Raw genomic sequence first — 12,195 nt, 5'->3', positions numbered from 1 at the left:
ACGCCAAATCTATCCACACAAAAAATCACCTTCCTAAGAACCAAAAATCAGGTGAGCAATCATAGTACTTGGTTTTAACATCATATTAAGGAAAGAGGAACTAAAGAGGATAAGAAAGATAGTCTTGAATTGCCTACACCATCCTTCCCCTAATCCCTGGCACTGGCAGCATGGCGCGGAGAGAGAATTTATGTGCTTGTGGAAGGGAGAAAAAAGAGTGATTGTGGAACGTAGCACTGGAATTTAGTGCTGCCCTGTCACAGCAGAAAGCAACACCAGGCAGAACTCAGCCAGCATCCACAGAGGGAGCATTTAGACCAGCACTAGTCAGAAGGGAAGCCTCCATCCCAGTGGTCAGAACCAGAGTTCTGGCAAGCCCCACCACCATGGGATAAGGTGCTCTGGGATCTGAAATAAACTGAAGGGCAAGTTTTGGGCCATAAGGGCTCTAATTCCTGGGCAAGCTTCTGTGCTGTGCTGGGCTTAGAGCCAGTGGACTTGGGGTGCACGTGATCTAGTGAGACACCAGCTAGGGCAGCCACGGGAGTACTTGCATCACTCCTCCCACAACCCCAGGTGATGCAGCTTGTAGCTCTGGGTAAGACTCCTTCCTTCTGCTTGAGACAGAAGCATGGGAAGGACTTTGTTTTGTATCTTGGATGCCAGCTCAGCCACCTCAGAACAGAACACCACATATAATAGATTCCTAAGGTTCCTGACTCCAGGTCCTGCATCCCAGACAACTTCTCTGGACCCACTCGGAGACAAGGGAAACTCACTGCCCTGAAGGGAAGGACACAAGCCTCACTGATTCATCACTTGCGGACTGCAGAGCCCTTGGACCTTGAGGGAACATAGGCAGTAGTCATGCAGTGATCCCTGTGGGCCTTGGGCAAGACCCAGTGCTATACTTGCTTTGGATCTCACCCAGCGCAGTACCAGTGGTGGTGCCACGAAGAGGCATGTATCACCACTCCCCCAGCTCCGAGGCAGCTCAGTACAGAGAGGGAGACTCTATTTGCTTGGGGGAAAGTAAGGGAAGAGAACAAGAGTCTACACCTGGTAATCCAGGAAGTTCTCCTGGATCTCACCCAAGACCACCAATGTAGTACCCTCATTGAGTCTGCAAGAGCCACAGGGCTTGAGGTGTTCCCTAATGTAGATATGGCTGCAGTGACCAAAGACTTAATTCACAAGTCCCCTTGAATACTTGGAAAGCCTTCATAAGAAGGACAGGTACAAGGCTCAGACTATGAAGACTATAACACCCACCTCTTCAATGCCCACTGATGAACATCTAGAAGCATCAAGACCATCCAGGAAAACATGACTTCCCCAAACAAATTAAACAAGGCACCAGTGACCAACCCTAGAGTGACAGACATATGTGACCTTTCAGACAGAGAAATCAAAATAGTTGTGCCGAGGAAGTGCAAAGAAATTCAAGATAACACAAAGAAGAAATTCAGAATCTTGTTTTTTGTTTTTTTGAAATGGAGTTTTGCTCTTCTTGCCCAAGCTGGAGTACAATGGCATGATCTCAGCTCACCGTAACCTCCGCCTCCCAGGTTCAAGCGATTCTCCTGCCTCAGTCTCCTGAGTAGCTGGGATTACAGGCATGCACCACTACGCCTGGCTAATTTTGTATTTTTATAGAGACAGGGTTTCTCCATGTTGGTTAGGCTGGTCTTGAACTCCTGACCTCAGGTGATCCAAGTGTCTCGGCCTCCCAAAGTGTTGGGATTACAGGCGTGAGACACTGCGCCTGGCCAAAATTCAGAACCTTATCAGATAACTTTAACAAAGAGCTTGAAATAATCAAAAGGAATCAAGCAGAAAGTCCGAAGCTGAAAAATACAAGTGACATGCTAAAGAATGCATCAGAGTCTCTTAGCTGCAGAACTAATCAAACAGAAGAAAGAACTACTGAGCTTGAAGACAGGATATTTGAAAATACACAGTAAGAGGAGACAAAAGAAAAAGGAATAAAAAAAAATGAAGCACACATACAAGATCTAGAAAATAGCCTCCAAGGAGCAAATCCAAGAGTTGTTGGCCTTAAAGAGGAGGCAGAGAGAGATTAGTGTAGAAAGTTTATTTGACAGGATAACAGAGAACTTTCCGAACCTAGAGAAAGATATCAATATTCAAGTAGAAGAAGGTTACAGACCACTAAGCAGATGTAATCCAAATAAGGCTACCTCAAGACCTTTAATAATCAAACTCCCAAAGGCCAAAGAAAAAGAACGTAAAAGCAGCAAGAGAAAAGAAACAACCTACAAAGGAGCTCCAATAATTCTGGCAGCAGACTTTTCAGTGGAAACCTTACAGGACAGGAGAGAGTGGCATGACACATTTAAAGTGCTGAAGGAAAAAAAAACTTTTATCCTAGAATACCATATCCAGTGAAAAGATCTTATAAACATGAAGGACAAATAAAGGCTTTCCCAGACCAAAAAAAAAAAGGGACTTCATCAACACCACATCTGTCCTACAAGAAATGCTAAAGAGAGTTCTTCAATCTGAAAGAAAAGGACATTAATGAGCAATAAGAAATCATCTGAAGGAACTAAACACACTGGTAATACTAGGTATACAGAAAAACACAGAATGTTGTAAACTGTAACCATGGTGTGTAAACTACTCATATCTTGAGTAGACAGAATAAAAAGATGAACCTAGCAAAAATAACTACAGTAACATTTCAAGTGACAGACAATATAATAAGATATAAGTAGAAAAAACAAATATTAGAAAGCAGGGCAATGAAGTTAAAGGGTAAAGAGTTTTTATTAGTTTTCTCTTGGCTTGTTTGTTTACACAATCAATGTTAAGTTGTTGTCAGTTTAAAATAATGCAGCATAAGATATTATTTGGAAGCTTCATGGTAACCTCAAGTCAAAAAACATACAACAGATATACAAAAAATAAAAAGAAATTTAAAATATACCACCAGAGAAAATCACCTTCACTAAAAAAGAGACAAGAAGGAAGGAAAGAAGGAAGTGAAAATCACAGAACAACAAGAAAGCAAGTTTTTAAATGGCAGAGTAAGTCCTTATCAGTAATAACACAATGTAAATGGACTATGGTCTCCAATAAAAAGTCACAGAGTGGTTGAATGGATTAAAAAAACAAGACCCAAAGATCTGTTGCCTACAAAAAAAATACTTCATCTACAAAAGCAGACATAGACTGAAAAAAAGAGAGATAGAAAAAGATACTCCATGCCAGTGGAAACAAACAAAAAAATAGGAGTAGCTATACTTATTTATATCAGAAAAAATAGATTCGAAGGCAAACATAAAAAGAGACAAACAAGTTCAGTATATAATGATAAAGGGGTAAATTCAGCAAGAGGATATAACAATTGTAAATATATATGCACCCAACATTGGAGCACCCAGATATACAAAGCAAGCATTATTAGAGATAATGAGAGAGACAGACTCCAAAACAATAATAGCTGGAGGCTTCAACCCTCTACTTTGAGCACTGGACAGACTTCCCAGAGAGAAAATTAAAAAAGAAATATTGGACTTAATCTGCACTACAGACCAAATGCACCTAATCAATATTTGTAGAGTATTTCATCCAATGGCTGCAGAATAAACATTTTCTCTTCAGCACATAGATCATTCTCAAGGACAGACCATATGTTAGGACACAATAAAAGTCCATAAAATTTTTTTAAAAATGAAATTATATCAAGTATCTTCTCTGACCACAATGGAATAAAACTAAAAATCAGTAACAATAATAATTTTGGAAAGTATACAAACACATGGAAATTTAACAATATGTTCCTGAATAACCAGTGGGCCAATGAAGAAATTAAGAAGGAAATTAAAAAATTTATTGAAACAACTGAAAATGGAAACAACATACCAAAACCAATGGGATACAGCAAAAGCAGTACTAAAAGGAAAGTTTGTAGCTGTAAGTGCCTACAAAAAAAAGTAGAAAAGCTTCAAATAAACAACCTAATGATACATTTTAAAGAACTAGAAAAGCAAGAAGAAACCAAACCCAAAATTAGTAGAATAAAATAAAGATCAGAGCAGAAATATATGAAATTGAAACAAAAGTACAAAAGAGTGATGAAACAAAAGGTGATTTTTTGAAAAGATAGACAAAATTGACAAACCTTTAGCTAGACTAAGAACCAGAAGATCCAAATAAATAAAATCAGAGATGAAAAAGGAGACATCACAGCCAATACCCCAGAAATTCAAAGGCTCATTATAGGCTACTATGAGCAACTATAAGCTTAGAAGAAATGAATAAATTCCTAGACACATGCAATCTGCCAAGACTGAACCATGAAGAAATTCAAAACCTGAAGAGACCAATAACAAGTAATGAGATCAAAGCCATAATAAAAAGTCTCTCAGCAAAGAAAAAGCCAGGAACTGATGGCTTCACTTCTGAATTTTACCAAATAATTAAGGAAGAACTAATGCTAATTCTACTCAAACTATTCCAAGAAATAGATGAGAAGGGAATACTTCCACGTTCATTCTATGAGGCCAGTATTTAACCCTGATATCAAAACCAAAGACAGATTAAGAAAAAAAAAAAAAGTACAACAAAAATACAGGCCAATATCCCTGATGAGCAATGATGTAAAAATTCTCAAAATAATAGAGAAAAGCATAGAAAATGATTTTAAAGAATTCTTCCTTTTTGGCCGGGCACAGTGGCTCACACCTGTAATCCCAGCACTTTGGGAGGACGAGGTGGGCAGATCACAAGGTCAGGAGTTTGAGATCAGCCGGGCCAACATGGTGAAACCCCGTCTCTACTAAAACTACAAAAATTAGCCGGGCACATTGGCAGGTGTCCATATTCCCACCTACTCAGGAGGCTGAGGCAGAAGAGTTGCTTGAACCCAGGACGCAGAGGTTGCAGTGAGCCAAGATCGCGCCACTCCACTCCAGCCTGGGTGACACAGCAAGACTCCGTCTCCAAAAAAAAAAAAAAAAAAAAAAAAAAAAAGAATTCTTTCTTTTTGTACCCATTTCTTACAGTGCATTATGCTGGGGATAAACCTTCTCTACTTTCGTTTATTTCAAAACATTTATTTCACTTTCAGTTTGAAAGACACTTTTTTTTTTGATCGATCATTTAAAGTTGACGTTTTTATACTTAGCTTTTCAAAGGTGATGATATTCTACTGTGTTCTGGTCTGCGCTGTTTCTGACAGGAAGTCAGTAATGCCACTGTTCCCTGCAATGTCTTTAAAAATTTTTCTCTTTATCACTGGTTTTCAATAATTTGATTATGGTATACTTTGGCATTTAATTTCTTGGGTCTGAGGGTTCCTATTTGCCATAACATTTAGAAAAAATTCCCCTTTTATTCAAATTTTTCTGCTTCAATTACACTATGATATCTAATTATACAGGTTAGACTGCTTAGTATTATCTCACAATTCTCTAAGACTCCATCTATTTTCCAGCCTTTTAATTTTTTTTCTATCTGTGCTTCAGTTTCTATTGTCCTCTCTTCAAGTTAACTGATCTTTCCCTCTGGAGTGTTCAACTGGCCTATAAGACAATCCAGTGAATTTTTCATTTTATATACTGCATCTCTGAATTCTAAAATTCTAATTTTGTAAAATCCCCTATTCTCTCAGGGTCATGTTTTCCTTTACATTCTTGAACATATTTTTAACAGCTTTTTAAAACACCTTATCTGCTAATTCTGTAAACTTTACCATTTGTAAGTATGTTTTTACTGACTGATTTTTTCTCTAGGTTTGGCTCATATTTTCCTGCTTCCTCACTGCAATAGCATTTTATCACATGCTTAGCATTATAGATGTTACACTGTTGATTGTCTGTAACTGTCATCTTTAAGTATGTATGTTTTGTTCCGGAAGGCAGTTAATTTAATTACAGATCAAGTTGATAATTTAGAGGCTTGATTTTAAGCTTAATTAGTATGAATCTAAATTAGCTCTGATAGTTAATCTTAAGGGTTAACTTGACTGGATAAGGGATACCTAGTTAGTTGATAAAGCATAATTTCCGGGTGTGTCTGTGAGGGTGTTTCCACAGGAGATTGGCATGTAAGTTGGAAGACTGAGTGAAGAAGATTCACCGTCAATGGGGCGGGCTCCATCCAATCAGCTGAAGGCCTGAATGGAACAAAAAGGCAGAGGAACAGCAAATTGCTCTTTTTCTCTCCTGCAGCTAAGATACTCATTCTTTTCCTTCCTTTGACATAAGAATTCCAGGTTCTCCAGCCTTTGGAGATTAATCCTGCTTTTAAGGTTTGGACTTTCTGAGGTCTCTAAAGCATTCAGTTCACAGCTATCCAGTAGTTCTCTTCCTGGTAGTATTTTTTTTTAATTTTACCCCAAACTTGCTTTATTTTTGTCTATATGGATATTCCTGATAGTACAAGTGAATAAAAGAAGGTACTTAAAAGAAAAAAAAATGTTCAATTTCTCTCAAAAAAATTACTCCATTATAGGTACATGCTTTATTTCTAGCATATTATTTCTATAATGGAGGAAAAACCTTGAATAAAAGAGTTATCAAAACTTACCCATTTTCCCATATGCTCACTTTAGGAAGCATCTGCATTCTCTTTATTTCTTAAGTTATTATGGAAGTAACTGTGACTCAATAAGCAAAGATTTATTGAGAACATTTTATATATGCACAACTGTGGTTTCTGTAGTCCAAACTCTATTTTTGTATTGCTATAAGGTGAATATTGGAGATTTTGCATTGAAAATAGAACAAGAAGCTTCAAATTCACTCCAAAGGGAAGAATTCTTTAAAACCATTTTCTTTCTCTATTCTTTTCCCTATTTCCTATACCACCTTGTTTCCTAGCTACTTAAATGTATTCAATAGCTTATTCCAAGGCTGAAGTGCTAAATCAAAATCTCCTTTGAAAGTCAGTCAAACTAAGACAAGACAAGAAAAAGGGAGACACAGGTTATAGGTGTCCCAAAGGTATTGCAACTATGAAGATAAACAAAGTTCAGGAGAAGAGAACAGGAAAAAACCAAAAACAGATAGTAGGAGCGCAATTTAAAAATTTGCTTTAGGCCGGGAGTGCTATCAAGCCTGTCACCCCAGCACTTTGGAAGGTCAAGGCAGGTGTATAATTTGAGGTCAGGAGTTCGAGACCAGCCTGGCCAACATGGTGAGGCCCCATCTCTACTAAAAATACAAAAATCAGCCAGGCGTGGTGGCATGCACCTGTAGTCCCAACTACTCAGGAAGCTAAGGCAGGAGAATCACTTGAATCCAGGAGATGGAGGCTGTAGTGAGCTGAGATCATGCCACTGCACTCCAGCCTGGGTGACAATGCCAGACTCTGTCTCAAAAAAATAAAAATAAGAAAATCTCCTTTAATGTTAAATCTTTTTTTTTTTTTTGAGATGGAGTCTTGCTCTGTTGCCCAGGCTGGAGTGCAGTGGTGCGACTGCGGCTCACTGCAACCTCCACCTCCCGGGTTCAAGCGATTCTCCTTCCTCAGCCTCCTAAGTAGCTGGGACTACAGGCACGCACCACCACACCAAGCTAATTTTTGTATTTTCAGTAGAGACAGGGTTTCACCATATTGGTAAGGCTGGTCTTGAACTCCTGACCTCATGATCTGCCTGCCTCGACCTCCCAAAGTGCTGGGATTACAGGCATTCAGTGAACCACCACGCCCGGCCTGACGTTAAATCTTAAATGTGTAAAATGCCCTATATTTTCAAAGCAATCCTGATTTGAAAATAAGTAGCTAAATTTATACCATAATTTCTGTTCGTCTAAACAAATATTGAAAATTATGTTGCAGATCACATTTAATTTTCCAATACTTTGCATATAACATTTAAAAATATTTCTGAATGAAAACAGAGGTAAATAGGTACTAAGAAATTTCAAATTCTTGTTTGTAGTATTAATACTTATATAAATAATATGCATATCTCAATTTTAAATGCCATTATAAATAGTAAGAATTCATAATAGGATGTTAGGCACATATCATAAAATAATTTTAAAAACTAAATTAAAAATTCACATTTAAAAAAAGTATCAAAACTTGTTCATTTGTCTGATAATAAAATAACAAAGTTTACATTGTTACCGTTAGACAACAGGACAATAAAAGTAAAGGAGAAACTAAAATATTGTCTTCAATAATGGAAGACAAACATTTAATTTCAAAAATGATTTAAGCTTAGGAAATCTGACAGGTTTCTGAGGCAAAGGACTCAAATAGATCCATACACAATACTCAATCCCACTGCTGGTTCAACAGTTTTTTTAAACTATTACCAAGACTAAGAAAGAAAAATAAAATTTTAGAAGAGCCTAAGAATGTATAATTTTGAAATTTTGTGGAATGTTGCCAAACTGCTCTTTGAAAAGATTGTACTAATTTATACTCTCATTCAAAAAAGTCTGAAAATGCCCACTTTCTCAGACCTGTTCCATTAGTATGTAATAAATGTTTTATTGTCAGCAGTCTGATAGACAAAAGTTCTCGTTGTTTCAGTTTGCATTTTTTGATAATTACTATTTCCTCATATATTTACTTGCCATTTCCATTACTTCTGTGAGTTGTTCAAATATTCAGTGCCTGTTTTTCTACAATTTGTATGAATTTATAGGATCTTACTATATATTAAGGATAATATATTAACAATAATTTATCTGTTACATATTTTGCAAACATTTTTCCATATTATTGTTTATATTTCAACTTAGTTTATATTATCTTTTTCTGTAAAAACCTTAAAATGTTACAGAGCCAAATCTGTCCATCTGTTTCCTTTACAGCAGCAGTTCCCAGTGTTTTTGGCAGCAGGGACTGGTTTTGTGGAAGACAATTTTTCCGTGGACAAGAAGTTGGGGGATGGTTTTGGGATGAAACTGTTCCATCTCATAAGGAGCACACAACCTAGATCCTTCCAGGCGCAGTTCACAGTAGGGTTCGTGCTCCCAACAGGCCACAGACCGGGGTCCCTGGCCCAGGATTGGGGACCCCTGCTTCACAGCATCTGAGCTACATGTCATCTTTTAAAGTACATTAAAATCTCTCTTCAATCATTATATTATGAAAAGAATAACAGTATATTTCACATGTAGTGACATGGCTAACAACATTCTAATATTACGTACTGAGACACAGTTAAGTTAAAAATAATTACAGGTATTCAGTTAAAAATTTAATAATTTAAGAAGCACATTGGCCGGGCGCAGTGGCTCACACCTGTAATCCCAGCACTTTGGGAGGCCGAGGCAGGTGGATCACGAGGTCAGGAGTTCAAGAACAGCCTGGCCAATATGGTGACACCCCATCTCTACTAAAAATACAAAAATTAGCCAGGTGTGGAGGTGGGCGCCTGTACTCCCAGTTACTCAGGAGGCTGAGGCAGGAGAATCGCTTGAACCTGGGAGGCAGAGATTGCACTGAGCCAAGATCACTGCACTCTAGCCTGGGAGAAAGAGCAAGACACCGTCTCAAAAAAAAAAAAAAGAAGTACCTACAAACAACCTGAGTCACAGCATAACAGTTTCTTTGGTAATCTCTTAAGTCTTTAGAATTCTGGTTATGTAAATAGTATAATATCTTTTAGAATAATACAATATAAAGGTCACAAAAAAAATTAAATTCATTTACTCTAGTCACTCACCTAAAATGGAACTTTCCTAACTCTGTGTCTGAGAAAAAAAAAAAAGTGGTCCATCGATTTCCAGCCAATTCTAATTGATACCAAATTCTGCATGGTGAGTTAAAAAGCTGCTTCTTTGCTCTATTTTCTGCTGTAGTTCTATACTCAAGAACAGAAAATAAGTATATCACCTCTATAACATTACATTCTTTTAGATATCTGAAATGTTTTGTTCAATAGTTCTTTCCTTACTGTACATTTCAATGTAAATATTTGTTCGCATGTTTAACTGACCTATTAGGTTATAAGCTCCGTGAAAACAGTGCAAATGTCTTTTAAGCCTTAACTCCTAGTGCCTGTTATGTAGAAAACACTTACTGCACTGCTGTTTGAATAGAAAGAAAAAAAAATATGTAGATAATGTTGCCTAATTTCTTACCTATAGACAATTTTGCCAATATTTTTCTTAAAATCAAGAAAGATCATATAATCTCTCCGCTTCTTCTAATTGTTATAGTCTAATATTTTAATGTATGATTTGGTGTCCTGAATACATTCCTGATAAATGATATTGAGTAATTTTATATCTACAGAACACTACCTTAGATTCAAAAGAGTCTATAAATCAGTTCATCTGCATTGCATAATGAATATATTATTGATTTTCCATAACATATTCAACATTATTCTGACATGTTTGTTAACATAAGGGAATTTGGTATTACAGCTATATAGCTTCAATTATATTCAAAGTAATTTTAACAATCATGTACTAATTAGAGATTTTGGAGTGACATATAGACATGGAATAAGTACAGACATGTTCAGATCTCATCCTTTGGCATGCCAAGGCAGAAGAAAGGTTGAGAACTATAGATTTTCAATGGTAAATCATTTATTCTTGAAAATAAATTTTTTTCCAAAAAAATGTACTTGATATTTAAAAATATGTGAATCTTTACCAACTACTTGGGACCAAAAATACTTACTTCACTGTGGCACTTAGAAGAAAGTTCAGCTGTGGTATCAATAGGTTGTCTGGGGCTGACAGATAACGATCAAACTGAACCTAAATGAAACAGAGAAATACAAAATATAAAGTACATACATGTGCTAACAAACGTCTCAAATATAAACATCTCTTTTAAGAATTAAATACTTGAGAAAAATTCCATACTCTAAATAACTAGATTGTTGTGTTCAAATTGTGTATTTTCTAAACATTCTAACTAAAACTCCCTAAAACTGTCAAATCTGTAATATAGTCAATATTAGCAATACTTACTTTCAAAATCCTGAATCCAAACCATTCATTTTAGTCTTCCTCACAAAGCTTTTAAGTAATAATATTAACAAGAAGTCAAGTCATCAGGTTTCAGGTCTACCTGTTTCTTGATTTTACTATATTTGTTCATTTGTTCATTAATGCATTCATTAGTTCAACTAATACCTACCATTGAAAAGGTACTATATTAAGTAATGGAAGTATAAAAATGAGCAAAAAAAGGATAGTCCCTAGCTTCACAGAGCTTATGGCCTAGCAAGAGAGGTGTTAAACAGATAATAATATAAATAAATATATAATTACAAACTTTGTTAAATGCTATTAAGGAATAAAACAAGGTACTATAAAGCATAAATCAAGGACCTAGTCTGTGGATTTGGCAAAAGCATCTCTCAGGAAAGGACATTTGAAGTGAAACGTTAAAGATGAATATACATTAAGTAAGTGGATTGATGGGTGGGGAGGTTCAGGGAGAGGAGACAGCATGAAGACTTGAGGTGGGAAGGAAAACATATAAGTAGAGATCATGTAGGACTGGCATGCTTATTTAAGGACTTTAATTATTTCAAAAGCATTAGTAAACCATTGAATTTAAGTAAGGGAGAAATCTGATTTAAGTTTTAAGAAGCTAAATCTGGCCATAGGAAGACAGAATGGAAGATTGCAATAATAGATACAAAGACACCAGTTAGGTACCTTAGGTACCTACTGCAGCATTTTTAGACTATAGGGGCAATCAAGGTGAAAGACGTAAAGATATTTGAGGACCATCAGGACTTGGTTACTGACAGAATGAAGGGATGGACTCCCAGATTTTGGATATGTATAAATTAATTCACCATATTATCATAACACATAACTGTACTCTTCATTCATTTATTTGTGTAGTAGCTGCATCCCTTACTAGATCATATCTGTTTTCATCCCAATTCTTAGCATGATGCCTAGAAAATAGCAGAAACTCGGTTAATAACTATTTAAATGATAAATGGATAGAAGGTCTTACAATTTTCTGAGTTAATAATGCCTGGAAGAGGACTTAGGTTTAGGCTGGAATGCGCAGAGTTAGTTTTGGACATGCTGAATTGAAGTGCCTTAGAAACCCCTAAATGGAGACAACAAATGGTTGTATAATCACGTATTAAATAGAAAACTCAAGCAAGATTTGTTTCTTTAGAGACATCGTATATTCATATTCACCTTAATTGTTCTGAAAATTAACACCAGGAACATGAAGAATTTTTAATGGCATTTCAAATATTTTATGAGTTGTATT

General features: G+C 36.3%; 1 protein-coding gene across 1 annotated transcript in view; it reads right to left on the bottom strand.

The window, feature by feature from the left end:
- The window catches only part of COG6 (component of oligomeric golgi complex 6), a 96,567-nt gene that overhangs the window by 14,315 nt on the left and 70,057 nt on the right, over positions 1-12,195 (bottom strand). The window contains exon 18 of the mRNA XM_003806907.5: positions 10,624-10,703. Coding sequence (XP_003806955.3) covers positions 10,624-10,703 — 80 coding nt within the window. The remainder of the gene's footprint in view (positions 1-10,623; positions 10,704-12,195) is intronic.

Source organism: Pan paniscus, chromosome 14 (genome assembly GCF_029289425.2).
Source record: "Pan paniscus chromosome 14, NHGRI_mPanPan1-v2.0_pri, whole genome shotgun sequence".
In the NCBI taxonomy this organism is placed as follows: domain Eukaryota; kingdom Metazoa; phylum Chordata; class Mammalia; order Primates; family Hominidae; genus Pan; species Pan paniscus.
This window is presented reverse-complemented; position numbering and strand designations above follow the sequence as displayed.